We start from the raw sequence: 16,640 nt of genomic DNA, 5'->3' as shown, positions 1-16,640 counted from the left end.
AAGCACGCAATGTGTGTTTCGGAACAAGTTTTCAAGTCGCGTCAAAACATTTCAAAATTTGATTGCGTAGAAGAGCGACTAGATCAGTCAACGTCGTCCCGATATCTCGAGAGATCGGCGCTGCCGATCACCCGATATTTCTGCCTAAGCATACTTCACCCTCGCCGATCTGCGAGTTGATCGTTTTCACAACGATCCCATCTAGCATAAATCTATCTGCGATTATTGCGCAAACCCTCGATAGCTCACCGACACGGGTGCACTTTATCGTTCCCCGATCTATTTTCAAACGCCGCCGGCTAAGCCGGCGGGTGTGCTCCGACACTGTGCATGTATGTGTATGTACATATATATATGTATATATATATATATGTGTATATACATATATATACATATTATGTCTTGGACACGTATCTTTTCTACCGTAACACATTGCTTAACCCTTTCCGAGCCGCATAATAATGCGCTCTCCTGTTTTACGAGTTCTAACTAACTACACATATATATCGTTGCGTTCATTTATAGATAATTTGAATTTCCGATACAGTTTTTTGCATCGTGGTGCTCATATATTTGCCGATCGTCTAATCCGTTAATAAGTTATTCAGAGATCATTGCATTCGTAGACTGTTCACATCGTCGATTCCTCATTTTACAACCTGTTTTATAGATTTTTGAATTTGTCATGTAATTTATCAGGCCGTGTACTGGATAATATCACTTATCTGGTAAAGTACGAGTATACTCACCGCAAGGTGGTCGTCAAGTATGCGCGTAGAATGAAAGCAATGGTCTTACCTGAAATCAAAATATACAAGTGTCAATATACATAGAATTGAGGATGATATTTATTAAATAGAATAATGTCTAAGACAAATTGATTTTATAAGAAATTTTAATAAAAAAGGAGATCAACCAATAAGTAATTTTCATATTTTAAGTATCTTTAAATTTATTATATTATTATATTAACATAATAAAATATTAACCTAATTAGAGTTAATTAGATTAATTATTTACTGGCGAAGTAAATGTTACTTATTCGGTTTGATAAAATAAAATATTATGTAATGTACCTACTGGTACGAGTACTGGTATTATACATATGTTAGTATAGTTAGTGTATATTTAATAATTTTGTAGCTTAAACCAAACAAGACGCATGATTTTAATATAATAACGCAATTTCTAGTTTCCTCTTACGTTGCTTTAAAGTTAGACAAGATTTTTGACTGGCTCCTCCATGGATAATCAAACTTTTAAATAGCCTGAAGGGGCGAAACGTAACCACGTCGAGTTTACGTGCCCGGTGTTGTTAGCTCACACAGGATATCGGGATGACACTGTACCAATTGGTTCTTCTTGTAAAAGATCGCGTAACGATCCATGAACGCGGATTATTTGTAACATTCAATCGATCACCAACAAACAAAAAGTTACTGAAAATACGTGCCGTATCGAATCGAAATAACCTCGTTTAACTAGAAACGCACCGGAACCGTTTGCAGTCAGCAGTGTTTTGAAATTACTGAGCGCATTGTTCGGGACTCATCGGCGATGAGTCCCTAACATAGTCGAGTGACGCTAAACGCTAAACGACAATCGATGTATCGCGAAGATAATTACACGCTGTTTCAATCGCCTAAGAGCCTGAGCAGTATAACTAATTTATAATTTTAAGACAAAGTTATTTCATGCTTTATAAATCTTTGTTTTTAATGGACGCTCAATCCTGTCTTATATCTCAAGTCTTAAACTTGTGTATAAAGTGTCAATATATATGTAAGATTTGAGACACAAAACAGTATTGTGCGTTACTAAAAACAAACATTTAAATCATAAAACATTGTCTTAAAATTATAAGTCAGCTATTCTGCTCAATAAGCCCTGAAACCACCTGAAATAAATGTTTTCTAAAGCCTTGTGTCCACGATACTAGAAATTAATGACGCTCCGAGATCTCGGATGGAGAAAAAATTGACCAATATCGTATTTAAGCAATTCGGCAATTGACCAATGCGATTGGTTAATTAATTCTTCGTCGAGATCTCGGAGTGCCCAAGATAAAAGTAAAAAAACTAGTTATATTTACAAACTGCACGCCATTTCTGATATTTATTTAGATTTAACGACACTTCTTGTTCTGATGCGGCTCTTGCCTCTTTTCAGAGAGCAATACGGAGATTTAACGACACGATTGAAGTGCCTTTTGGTTTTTTCGCGAATGGCGTTGGCCGCCGCGCCCGCGCCGCGCGATTTCCCGAAGCGGAACCGCGCCGCGCGAGGATTCGACGTATCGTCCGCCATCTCGTCTCTCTCGCGCGAGCTCGCGAGGAGCGATCGTTGTCGGCGAGGAGCTGTGTCGCAATCGGAAGTTCCGTCTCTCGCAACCGGCGGTGCGTCGTTCCGATTCGACGCACTCGCGCGAGTAGAACGGCTTGCCGCGCGGTTCGGCGAGCGAGAATAACGTGTTCGTCCGAGCGCTTGCGTTCCGCTTCTCCACCGCCGAGGTCCATGTTCGTCCGCGCGAATAAACGTACAACCGCGTTTTGCACGTTTCCTCTTTCTTCTCTCAGTTCGATTGTCTTGGACGTGGATACACGGATTGACCGATGCCCAAGGTGTGGCAGAAATACTTACTTTCCAAAAATTTTTGTTACATTTTATACATATCAAGTTTTTTTTGTATTGCTAATCAAAAGAATTATTTATTGACTTATTCGTACTTCATTGTCGAGTTAATTTTGTATCGTATAATATTTGTTTTCAATTGAAATCGTTATATTACATTTACTACGTTTACGCGAGCGTTACTTCTGTAGTAACTTACGATAATTCCTTCGCGTAAACGGGATTTTCCTTCGCGTAATTCGTAAACGGGATTTTGTAGTAACTTTACGGTAATTTACTCCGCGTAAACGAGTGATATATCGTGAGTTACTACAGAAGTAACGCTTGCGTAAACGTAGTAATTGAAAGATTAAATAATATATCATATTTATATCATCATACATATGTATACGTATATGATATTCATCATACGAAGTCTCCTTGTATTACCATATTTTGCAGATTTCTCGCAATGGATATGGTGTCCGTATGGTCCGCAACCCGCAGCTCCTCCGCGGCCGCCGCGTCGGTAAGAACGAATGTCGGCGATAAATTCGCGGCGAGTCGTCAAACGCGACGCAGTCGATACTGTTCGCGAGAATCGCGCGGAGTGATCGAGTGCGCGATTGGTCCGTCCGAGCGCTGGCAGTCAATTAGAGTCGCGTCGGGCCGAGTCGGGCAGAGCCGAATGTAGCCGACGCGCGACCGGCCTTGCAAGGCTGCAGGTCGTTGAACCCTTGGCCTACTGCCGTCGCGCGCGCCACGTAACGCGCGTACGCGCGCGAACGGGGATAGCCGTCGAACGAACGTTCCGGGGGAAGAAAAAGGACGAGCGGACGCGCGGGCTGTGACTTAAAGACCGTCGGCGAGGGCTGGAAGAACCACGCGCCCGACGATGTATTTGTGGCGGTGAGTTTTCTTTCGCCCTCGACAGTGGCAAATTTTCCTTTTAACGATTCAGAGACGGGTGAAATTAAAAAAAGCCTTTGAGAGCTTCTGCCAGCGATGTAGGTAGGAGTAAATCAAAGGAACACGTATTATCTTCTGTTTCGTGATATTTTTTTTAAGAAGATTGCGAGATCTAAGTACGTGGAATTAAAACTTGCGAGACTTTTGATTATTATAATAACTTAAATTTCAAAATGCCAAAGCTTCTACGTCTGCTTTCATTTTCTGGACCAGACGAAAATGGAGTTAAGAAAGAAAATATAAAATTGCTTATGTATGAAATCTTATTTATATATTTTCTTCTTTTGATTTGAGGAGGAAAAAGTTAAAAAGTTTGAAACTTTTTATCATGTAACTTGTTAGATGAATAAGCAATCAAGATTTTTTTGTGTTATTCAAAAAAGAAATGCGAGGTTTTAAATGATAATAAAAAATGTATTTTTCACGTGTTTAAAAAAAGATCCTGACACTAATTTTACACGAAGAAGTCGAGATCATGCCATGGTCGCTTGCGATTTATGTAATGCGGGGCTTCGCTGCCGGACATTATTGCCGCGTAAAGTTTCGATTAAGCTCGTTAAAGACACAAATCTCACACGACAGACGAACATGCTGGGTTAAACAGACGTGATTGATTAAAATATTTAAAAAAATTAAAAAAAAAAGACTGTCGCACATTAAAATTTTATCACGTATAATTTAAGTCGATTGAGAGTGATTTAATACCTAATTTATTACATACAGAAATGATTTGTTGAAATTAAAAATTGAAGAATTCGAGAATACACCATAAATGACAGCAGTTTTTTTTTATTTCCCTGATTGCGATTAAATAATTATGATGCTCATCTAATTCAGCAAATATTCTAAAATGGCATTTTACATCTTAAAAACTTTTTAATTAATTAGAATCTGAAGATGTATTTTCTCATTAAAAAGGCAAAAGAAAGATTTAAAAAAAAAGTTTAATTAAAATGTGTATTTACACATTTTTTATTAGATCGTCTTTACAATTAAATTCTCTTATATTTTTTAATGATGAAATACGTTGCATTACGTAAATTGATTTCTTGGAAAAAAGAGCACGTCAGCAAAATTTTTGATAAAAAATAAAGGATAACCATTAATAATAACGGCAAAAATCCGAATCTGACAATAACGACAAGAGCCTGTCGTGCTACCGCCAGGTTTAAATCGCATCATTCTCGCAATCAGTCACGTTAACGGAGCCGGTCGATGCGGTGCACAGTTGAGGCTAACAATAATAATAACGATAATAGCAACTCCGTCGGGGAATGCGCTGGGTAGTTCTCCCGGACACGAACGGTAAAACGACAAGGAGCTCGACCTCCTAACCCCTAGACCTGCGGGACGCGCTCGCGCACGCGATCACGTTTTCTCGTAGCTCGCCTTTTCCGTTACGCGGTAATTTTACGCGCTGTGCGCGCGCGCGCGCGCGCGATCAAAACGGCGCTTTTAACGCGCGAGAAACGGTAGCGCAAACCTTGTTGTTGTAATCGTCGTGACTATACTAGGAAAAATTACCCATCGGGTAACCGGTATTCACGCCCTTTACCGCCGCAACGTTTCTTTCGAGCTCTCCGATGTGTCTAATTATTGTTTAGGCAAACGCCGCGTGTGATAACGAGCTTTCATCATAAACGTCATCTTAAAAGTGATCGCGATCATCCTCGATCGCGGATCTCGATTAATGACGCCTGTTAAGCCGAACTGCAAGTTTACTCGCGTTTGATGGCACTGATTAAATGGACGGTAATTTTCTCCGCGTCCTGATCATCTTCGGATAATTGCCAGGCTGTTGGTAATAATTATAGTCAGAGACTTTCCGACTATTGACATGTGTTATTATTGGCCGGATTCAGCAACACTATTAACTGTAATTTTACCGACTACTCATTTCCTTGTACATTGTATAACGCTGGCTATAATCTAGACGAAGAAAAAAAAGTTTAGCTACCGCTAAATGACGTTGGCAGAAGTATCTCTGTGTCACGTAAAATCCACGCGTCTATAACGACCACATTGACGTGCAGCTACGTCATATAAAATCAATGCGTTGCCGACTATTGACGTACTAATGCGTCATATAAGACGGGCTGGCGATATTGATGTAACGCTGTAGTACGACTCTTTATCCGTTATATTTTAATATTAACTCCACAACGCCGATTATTTACATCAACATCCTACAGACAGACGCTTAAACGATCTTCAGACATAAAACGTAGCGGTAAGTGCTATATAAATTCAACCGTTGAATATAGTTTTATGAGTCTTATCAAGAAAGTGTTGATTACTTTTAAATGTCTGATAGATGGAAATTTTGTTTGCATTAAACTGTATGCATATTTAGAGTCTTAAATGTAATTACATATAACATATTTTGAAATTTTAGAAATGTTTTCTGAAATATTTTCTAAGATTTTGAAATATATAAATATAGATTTGTTTAAATGTATATATTAATTTGCATGATAAAGAACATTGTAAGCAACTGATATACGTATAATATTTTATCCGCACTTATTAAAAGGAATATCTCCATCTTTCGCTAACCATTACTTTTGTAGTCCATGGAAAATGAGTGGAAACCGGATATGATATTCTAATAACAGTCTAAAATATATGAAGAAAATCAATAGTTTGCATCCAGTCTCAATATAAAACTATTGAACATTTCACATGGTTGTAATAGCTTTTCCCGTCGGCAGGGCTTTTAAAGGAAAATAATAAAACTTCACTTATTTTAAGTTTTAAATATCCAAGAATTTGACAATATTTATACAAAAAGAACTCAGCGTTACTTTGTCGTAACTGCTAATTATTATTAAAGCTGCATTCCGATATTTATATTGTCAGTGCTTATTATAGATTTTACAATGCACACATTACGTGCATTATAGATTTTTAGCAACTGGCAGTGAATATCAGAGTACATCAGCCTAAATTATTGTTATAAATGTGAATGCATATAATCAATATTATTAGTTTACTAATTCAAATTTTAATAATTGTAAATTGTAACGCTCACACGTCTTATGCGCGCGTAAGTCGCATTCTTATTTTAACAAAAATTATAAAAGTCGATTTCGATAAGAAGCTCATTTCTTTTTCAACTACTCTTCCATCTGTAATTCTCGATATCTAGGCGATCCAAAAATATAGGACGAAGATATTATAGGACGAACAATATATTAAAGCGAAAAAAGATCACGACTCGATGCCTCCTTGCATAACTAAGTTGAATTTTCCCATCGGGCCACCTCCATCTTTTCGTATATCCGTGTCCATCAAATTACCCTCTCCTCGCCCGTGAGGGTACTTTCCAACGAGCGCGACGAGGATGACGAGAGAGGCACGTGGGGGCTACTCGTGCAGCGGCGAAGTAACGGTGTCCGGTAACCGCGTCAGAGCCGGTGCTAGCGGTACTCGCCGGCGTTCCGTTACTCGACCGACAGATCCGCTAACGCGACTCGCGCTCTCTCCTTCTCGCTCGTTGCGCACGCTGCTCCTTTCTCCGTCACCGCCGCCGTCATCGCCGCCGCTGCCGCCGTTGCCGCGCCACCGCGCCGCAGCCGATACACGACTCCGTCCCCCGTCATCCGAGCGAGTACCGGCGCATCGCGAGAGCCGCTCCGTCTCGCCGCGCGATTCGCGTGCTGCTGGCGGAGTAATGGCTCGGCGTTACGCCAACGCGATTACGTGATTACGCGAGCGAGATCGTGGATCCGATCGTGGAGCCGTTCTTCACACGGTATACAAACGATTTTAGAAGACAGCTCGAAATACGGGACATTTGGCCGACATATAAGTAATAGAAGATTAGCACGTTTGCCCACGAAATGTTTGATACGATTGCTTTGAGAAAGATTGGTTCTTTTTCCGCGAAGATTTAAGCTAAGCTTTCACAATTGAAAATTAACTAATACAATTTAACATTGAGAATTGAGATGTATCGTCGAAATAATATAGATGTACATCGGAGCTAACGTATCTAAAAAATATTATAAAAAGTTTCTTAACTTTTCTTTTATTCTTTCAACATTTGTTTTTGTGCGTTTTGATAAAAAGTGTATATGATAAAATAACATTTCTAATTCTTTAACACTATTATTATTTTTAATAATTTGCATTCTCTCTTTTTTGCTGTAGTTTCTAATGCAAATTAAAATTGCTTGATTTTTTGATTCTCTACAATTTAGCAATAACAAAAAAAAATGAACTGCTGCAGACATTAAAATCAAAGAAAATCTCGCACAATTTTTCTTATTCATTGTCAGTATGTCAGTGTCATACCTGTTCCCGTGATCGGTGGAGATGTTAGCTGTGAACTGCTTATATCTGGAGGTTGTTGCGTTTGCTGTTGTTGTTGCTGCTGCTGTTGCTGCTGCTGCTGCGGCTGCGGCTGCTGTGGTGGTGGTTGTTGTTGTTGCTGCTGCTGCTGTTGCTGTTGCGGACTGTTCGCATGCACGTTGCCCGGACTCGCTGCGCTTTCAGCCATTTTTTTCGCGCGGATATTTGCTTTCAGTAAAAATATCTTAATACGAGTTATGGCATCTCTACGTATGATGACTGTCGAAGACAACGTCGTTGTTGTTGCGTTTCGTTGAGGCCAGCGACGAGATGGGGATGAATGAATCGGACAGTCAGTTTGAATAGAGTCAGTCACTTTCGAGATTACTCGAGTACTCGCTTCGGACTTCTATCCCATTATACTCTCTCGTCTATACGTAAATATTTATGTGCGGATTATTGCGGGATTTATTTGCATTTCTTCGTCGGAATCATTGTCTCTCAGCGTTTAAAGAGAAAACCTCTTTAAAGCATCTTCCTTCGTGAAGCGCGCAATATTTCCTTCTTACTCTTAATCTCTTGTTGTTTTTCGTTGACTGGTTGCTTTATATTGATAATATTTATCTATTTCGTTACGTTCACTTAGATCGTCATTACTGGCTCGTATCGATACGCTTTTGCAATACGTTGACACAACGCGCCGATGTCGGAAAGAATATCGAGCTCGGTGCATCTGCTTCTGATCGATTTTTCGCCATGTGCGATCCAACATTTGCTTCGGTTCATTTTCGTAGGATCCAAGCGATCAGGTTTGTCAGCTCAAAAAGGGACGTGGAAGTGATGACAAGGAATCAAAGAGGCAATTTTTAAAGGATTGTTTAGTATCGCCGTGCACACTAAAATCTCTTGGTCAACGGTTTTTAGTTTAAGACATTAAAGGAAGAAGCGTCATTTATATGCTTATGAATGAAGCGAGTGACTTTTTTGATACGTTCGAAAGTGGGAGAAGTCGAGAAGTCGTAGGTTGGATCGAAAAGCTATAAGAGCAACAAAAACAAACATCAGGATAGAAAGTGTAGAAAGAGGGGTAGTTGGAACGGCCTCAAGTGGCAACCCGTCGAGTCGATAGGTCAGTGGGTCTCGTTCGGAGAGGGTCGCTTCGATTCAACCACGCGTTTCCTCGCGCGCAGCCTCGAAACACAGCGAGGGAGCGTGGCGGTCGTAGTCCTTAGACCCGGTGCGAGTTCGATCTGTCCGACCGTGTGGATAAGGAAGTGCAGGCACTATCGCCGAAACGCGAAAGAAAAACTTTGAAGCCTATACGTCGAGCTGTCGGCAGCGATCGATCGTTCGTAAATATAACGATTTTGTATTCGTGTTGACATCGATTTTATATTACGTAACGTTTGGAATCGATTTTAATGATTACATTCTTTTGCGAAGTTGCGTAGCCGAAGTACAGCGCATGGGGCATCGGCTGGTCTCTATTGTGAGTTACGGACAGGCATACTTAAAGAAGATGAACGCACGAGGACAGTTTCTCACTTCACTTTCATTCATAAGCTGTTTATTGCTCGATTATTTGTGATGACTATGACGAACTAACACGAGTGACGTTTTCTAAAAAATTGCTAGAATTGGGAATTGTTTGATCTACGCTATTAAAGGTGAATCGAGAAAGATCGAAGAGAACGGATAGCGGCTCAAAGAAGGAGCTCGTGATTTCGTGCGATCCGTAAATCGGCAGATGTTTGAAGATCCATGTTGGATCATGGTCATCGGTTTGGTTTTCATTGAGATCATGGATTTGGCGAGCGTCGGATCGTCGATCGGCTTGAGCGAAGGGCAACGAAGTGTGCGAGGCGGTGCTCGCGACCTTCGACGATTAATTCGACGGCTGCGGTCGATATCTCGCCACCACCGCGACCGCTAGCCTCGCACGCGATAAGATACTTTTAACACTCGCGACGAAATGCTGCCATCGGTCGTCGATGGCTATCCGTGCCGCGATATGCTTTCCCTTCGTCGATTTTGTCGATCACTGACATTCTGGACCGATCTCACCACACTGCCGAGGACACCCACATCGCGAATCACTCGTACTTCTCGTTCGTTGCGTCCAGATATCATCGACGGTATATACGATTGTAGTTGTCTTCCTCGGGAATGCTTTACCCCCGTTGATCGTCGACAGGGACCATCTTCTGTCAGTTTAAAGCGTTTTCTCGTGTCAGATGTCAAAGTGTCCAGGTTTGCTTGATCATCGAAGTTGAGGTCGGAAGGAATAAGCTGATGCACTCGAACGTTTTCGAAGATAATTCCTGCGGGAAAGCACGACAGGCTCCGGGATTTTGTTCGAGCGCCTCGTGGTTTCACATCGTGCTCGCCCGTGTCGTGATCGCCGATGATGGAAGCGGAGGGCTCTCCGCAACTCTCGTCGCGAAGGAAGGCACGTTACTTTTTTTCCTCGCTGGCAATGTGAACGAATATCGCGCGCGCGATGAGTAACCCCGCGCGCTCCCGGGGTTAGATTTCGTTGAGGAGGAGACTTGTCAGGTCCCGGGCTCAACCTTCCCTTCTTCCTGCCTTCCTTTCGTTTCGGCGCTATGCACTTTACGGGGCACCAGTGGCTCCTGCTTGCACTGACCACCACCAGATGGCATCCGGGAACTTGACTCGCCCCCGAGCAACCCCGTTGCGCCCCCGGAGCCCTCGCCACCGCCACCCCGCCCGGGTTACGCTAGCTAGGCGAGGGGAGTTTCAAACCCTGCGCAATATTTATGACGAGGTGGAAGGGCTCTTTCCTCACGCTGAGATCATTATTTATGTTGTGATGTATAGTCCGAAAGGGAGATAAGCAAGAGGGATGAAGTAATATAAGAAGGCTTAATAGCAACGTAAGTGAATAAAAATTGTTGGTAATGATGATGTAACAGTATCTTACCCCAGGCATGTGTATAATGAATTTTTTCATGAAAATTAATCTATTATTACTTTATATTATTATATTATTACTCGTATTATATATATATATATATTATGCCTTTATACAAGAAATTATTATTTATGTATTATATTTATATTTTATTAATGTTCTATATTTATTACTGCACTTCTACATATATTATTAATATGTATTTCATTGTCTTATGTAATTTATTTGTCCATTGCGATGAATCGCAATTAAATGAGATATTTAAAATATAACATTTTTATATTGAACATTTTTTTTATTTTAAAAGTACTTTTCAACATGTTCATTTAAAATAGAATTATACTCAATATTGAAGTAGCTTGGAAAGAGAAAGAGAGAAATACGGGGTTAAATTACGCGCCGGAAGTTCTTCAATGAATGTGGATGAACTAGCGTAAACTGGCCTTTGGACGATTCGGGGGTGGTGCACGTTGCGCATGTGCGACTCCCGTGCGACTTGGCTACCCTTCCTTCGATCGCGTTACTAGCCCGACTTCGTCGGAGGATAGCTCGTCTTATCGGATAAACCCGATAAACGATAGGACAGGATGCACGATGCTGGCTGTCTTTGTTTGCCGCGCATAATTTGCCGTATTTTTTCCATTTTTCTTTCGAGCATTCGGGCATTCGGACGGGCACAATCTAAACACTGAGGGTAGCGATTCCCTACTAAATGTTTAAGCTTTTGTTAATAAATAATCGACAGAGCAAAGGGAGACGGCATCACATTTTCGACGAAGATCATCAAAATTCTGAAATATTTCTTTCTACTTGAAGATAAATACTGCTGGAAGAATTCTGTATAATTGAGATTTTTGTTAAATTATTATGTTACAATGATAATTTTTATTACATAATTGTTATGATAATTTAGAAAGAAGTCTACCGCACTTGCTTGTAATTCACAAAGGCAAGGAAGAGTAAACAATTTGGTAAACAACCATAAAATCTCTTAATGCCAGTTTTTAATTTCGACAATCAATTCGCCGTTTTCTTCGAGGATCTTTTTACGTGGCGCCTTTATCGAACGGCTCGGCGAATATCGCGCTACCGTTATCGCACACCCTTTCGAATGGATCTGCGATTTAAGCGTGTCCGTTTCGCATTGAAACCGTGTCCGGGATGCGAGCCGCGGAGGGGAGCCGCGCGCGAAATGGGCCCTCTCCACCGGGCACGGACGGTGGAGGCCCGGCGCAGAGACGCGAGCCGTTGCATTTTCAGAAACGGTACTTCTAACTGTATCTCACATGTGTATAAGCGCGTACGTGTGCCGCGCCGCTCACCTGTCGGACAGCCGCGCTCGGTGCGATCGCCGAACAACAGCAGCCGATGAACTCGCCGCGCGACCGGCGCGACCATTGATCCAGAGAGAACTGGGGGGGGGGGGGGCGCTTCATCAGAATTATATATTACGTGGGAGAAATACTTTTTCTTTCTGTTGCTATTATATATTAAAATTATTTTCTTTGCCTTAAATTGATATATTTTTAGTATTTTAAATTAAAAGAAAACATTTTCTTTAAGCATTATTATAAATATAAATCATATCAAATGTAAATTAATTGTCGTTCATTACTCTTAAAATATTCTTGATTAATTCTTTGTATTATAATTAGTTTTTTGTCAAAGAGTAGGTACATGTAGACATTGAAATAATTATTAGCTTGTAAGAAAATAAAATTTTGTGAAAATGAATATTTTTTTTTAAGTACACAATCTCTATTTCTCTTTAATATTTTTTTAAATCCATGATACTGTACCTGAATGGTTCAAACGAGCTTTGAAGAAGGATACGCGAGAAGCAACGGTTAGCGGATCTTCTTCTACGCAGGTACTTACGTATATGCGGGTCGCGTGTACGGATACTCACGTAATGTGGGCCCGTTTGCCGCAGATACCGTAAGACCTTGCGGTATTACGTCACAGCGATAGAGAACTAGCGTGGTTAGGAAGGCGTACAAAGGACAACGGAGAAAGGGGCGAAGGAGAAAGGAGGGGTAACACGCTTCTGGCGCGGAGATAATAAACTCTACCTATTCCAAATTAAAATTCTTGACGCATCGTGGATGAACTTCTATTTTCGTCCACAAACATGATGTCCCGGAACGATATGTGTTGTTATATTTAGATTCGATTTATTTCGGTCGAAAACTTGAGTTAAGTTTAATTACAGAAATCATTAGGCACTGAAATGTGACAAATTATTAAGCTATATCAGTGTAAATAAACAAGAATAATTCTATAATTAATTTATAAACTGATTTATTATTAATTTAAAGAGATATAAGGAACATATGTGTTATGGAGAGTTTAAGAAAATGTTAAACATAAAATACTTTTGTTAGTAAACAAAGTAAAAATTAAAATGTATATTTTATAAAATGTAAAATCATGAATCTATAAATTATATTTCAATCTATAGTAATATTTGAATCTATAATTTATATTTAGTAAATAGGATAAATTTATTATCTCAGAATATAAAAAAAATTTTACTTATTAAGAATTATTAAGCACCTTTCAAAGGGCATTGATAAAAATACGATATTTTCTTCTCTTCTCAATTTGATTGGATCGAATGGAAAGATAAAAATCGACACCTGATTTAAAAATGCATTTCGCGTCGCATGATCGAATTCGTAGAAGTAAATCGGGCCAAAACAGCCATTGACTTTCCGCATGAATCAAGGCGAGTGGGTTAGAATTGTGGATTCCCGCTAGTTTTATACCGTTTTCCGTTAAGCTTTTTATGCGTGCTCGCGTGCGTGCGTGAGTGCGATTCCGATTTGCGGATGTTTGGCTTTATGCGAGCCGATGCGCGTCCTGATAAGCTCTCATCGCGTGCAACGAATCGTTCACGTTGCGCTCGGATAACGAAATTTTTTTTCCATCAGTCTCTCCTAATTTAGTCTCTAATTTATTTTCAAGTTTTATATAATGACAAAGACACGCACGGCTTATTATGGTCGAATCATATGATTCAAAATATTAAAAGTATATCTGTATAACATCTGAAATAGTTTGATGTCGTAATTCAGTAAAACACATTCTTCCATTATGATTTCACCCCTTATTCTATGAATTTTTCAAAGTATTACTTTCTCATTCGATATTAATTAATTATTGAAATTAACATTAATTAATTAATACATATCGAGAGATTATATCATTAATTTTTTATCCGAGATAGATTTTTAACTAAAAATGTTATTTTTATAATAATTACTTTTTAGTAAATTTAATTACATTTTCCAAATTATTATTTCCAGATATTCGCGATTAATTTCCGAGCAATATTATAGTCCATAGTATTGTCAATCTCTAAAAGGCCAAAGAATGTCTTTTACCGTTCGAATCGACGTACCGTTATCGTTTAAGGCGTATCGTTTGTCCTTACTCATTACTATCTTTTATGTACAAAATCAACCGACGGCGGCGAGTCAACGAACAAGCGGCGGCGCGGCACTGTGCGGCACGGTGCTTCGTTAAGCGTTTCGCAAAATCGCTCCTGCCATGCCGGTGCGGCGAGCCGAGCACGGCGGCGGTGCGAAAGCCTCGGTTAAAATCACCGGGCCCTTCCAGCTCCCTCCGGGGCCCGACACCCCACCCCTCGACCCGGACCTCTCCTTCCCACACCCTCTAGCCGCCTGCCGGCGGACGCGGCCCGCGTCCACGTGTTTCTATCTGCGGTCAGTGCACTTTGCTGCACGAACCGCGGCCGTTTACCGAAGGTCCACGCAACGCGACCGCGCTTAATAATCATCCTCCGGAGGAGGATCGTCGACCCTGTGCGCCCGAGAGAGCGCAGGAAGCGCAGGAAAACAAAGCTGGCATACGAATTCGACAGATTGCGGGGCGGAAACGCGAATAACCGCGCGTATTTTCGTGCACGCAATAAGGGGTAATGAATGTTGGATCTCGTCGATCACGAGAACTTGATGTCGAAACACTGAAAAATTTCAAATTGTTTGATTTAAGGCTACCGAAATTTCCGAAAGATTTAGAGGAAAAGACTTGGGAAGCAAGGCTCTTAAATATATTAATTGCATAAACATTTCACATCTTTTTAAATTTTTTCCTTTTTTATTCTACAAATTTCTCGTGTATTATAAATCTTTCATTCTTTAAGCTAGCTCTTTTTAAGCGGTTTTAACATTTTTAAATTTGTATATTATACCTTTGTACATTTGTCTCGTTCTATTATTTACTTTTTAACTTTTTCGATTGACAAGTTTACCAAAATTATCGATTCGAACATCTTCGATATCATTGAATTCATAAACCTGTAATTATTCTATAGGTACCTCTAATATTGTCACTCATAAATATATAAATTTTTCACATCTTAGTTTTATATCTCAGCCTTACTTCTTCCGTCTCTCTTACAGTATTGGATAGCGATGAATCTTTGTTTCCCAGATTCCCTTTAGAGATCGTTGGACCCATAAATCCCGTGATTCCACGCGCATGCCCTCTCGGTAGTTCCCGGAATTATCCCGCAGAATCTATTTTTACCATTTCGACATAGAATGGGGTATAGAGACGGAAGTGAGGGAGGCCACGCGGAAGATTCTCGCCCGATAAGGGAATACGCGTGGGTTCCGGTCATTCGTCTCCATCTCGATATTCTCTGGCGCGAACGCCGCCGCGTATCTCTGTGTCGCTGACACGTACTAAACAGAATGCGCGCTGCTCGGAAACGGCGCGGCGTCGTCGCGCGACGTCGCGGAAGTGAAAAAAAAATGCACAGATGCAATCGCCGCGACGACGTACTAATGACGACGTGAATATTTTTGAATCGCGGATCGCTAACATCACTCGTGTGTGCTAAAAAAAAGAAATGTTCGATTAAATCGCCGCGTCATCGAGAAATCATTTCTGTCGTCTGGTGTCCTGCAATTCTTACCAAGTCGACAGTTTGCAAACAGAATAACTCGAATCACTGAGATGAATGATCATATTTACACGAGATGCCGATGTTATTTTTTTAATTCAAAATAGGTTTGTGTATCAATTTAATTTGAATAAATAAATTTAATATTTTGATACAGAAATTACTGCAGATTCTAAATTTGATGTTATTTTTATGAATTATTAATTTTAATTATTATCCATTATGTGAGAAGATCTTATATTACAAATTTCAGCTCTAATTAATTTTTAGTAATTTATGAAAATTTTTTACACACCAATACATTATCATTCAACAGGATTTTTAGAATTGTACAATACAATTGAATATTACAATCGAATAAGATATTTAGAGGACGTTTACAATCGTGTAATACAATCGAATTTTTGAACACTGATAGTCGCAGGAAGATAACAAACATGACTAATATAACATGCTGATCAGCAGTTCGTGATCAGAATGACACGACGATTCATCCATATAAGCGAATTACCGACACCAGGTGGCCTTAAACTTGCTAAACGTTTTCATACAAGCGCGGCAAGAACGCTTCTGATTTAAATTACAATTAATTTTATTGCGTCATCGCCGATTCATTCCCAACAACGGGAGAAGAAAACGCCTACGCGCGGATAAATAGACACGTATACGCGATACACCGGTATGCCAAGGAGATTTCTAAAGAGTGACAAAGAACGTCAGGGATAGAGGACCCATAGGAAGAGCGGTGGCGGGAGGTAGGGGAAGATAAACGGATGGCCCTAGGAAGGTTCACGGCCGGGTGGTTGCTTCAAATCAGGCAGGTAAGGTGCCTTCGACGCGAAGGAGAGACATCGCTCTCTCTCTCGCCACGTGGTGGCGAGGGGGTCAACGTCCTCCAGA

General features: G+C 40.4%; 1 protein-coding gene across 5 annotated transcripts in view; it reads right to left on the bottom strand.

The window, feature by feature from the left end:
* Nucleotides 1-9,322, bottom strand: part of Hr3 (Hormone receptor 3) — an 86,309-nt gene extending 76,987 nt beyond the window's left edge. For all 5 annotated transcript variants that reach the window (XM_071780105.1, XM_071780112.1, XM_071780096.1 and 2 more), the window contains exon 1: nucleotides 7,876-9,322. In XM_071780105.1, coding sequence (XP_071636206.1) covers nucleotides 7,876-8,080 — 205 coding nt within the window. In that variant the 5' untranslated portion in view covers nucleotides 8,081-9,322. The remainder of the gene's footprint in view (nucleotides 1-7,875) is intronic.
* Nucleotides 9,323-16,640: the final 7,318 nt, after the last annotated feature.

This window comes from Temnothorax longispinosus, chromosome 1 (genome assembly GCF_030848805.1).
Source record: "Temnothorax longispinosus isolate EJ_2023e chromosome 1, Tlon_JGU_v1, whole genome shotgun sequence".
Classification (NCBI taxonomy): Eukaryota; Metazoa; Arthropoda; class Insecta; order Hymenoptera; family Formicidae; genus Temnothorax; species Temnothorax longispinosus.
Note: the sequence above shows the minus strand (reverse complement) of the source record. Positions and strands in the feature narration are given on the sequence as shown.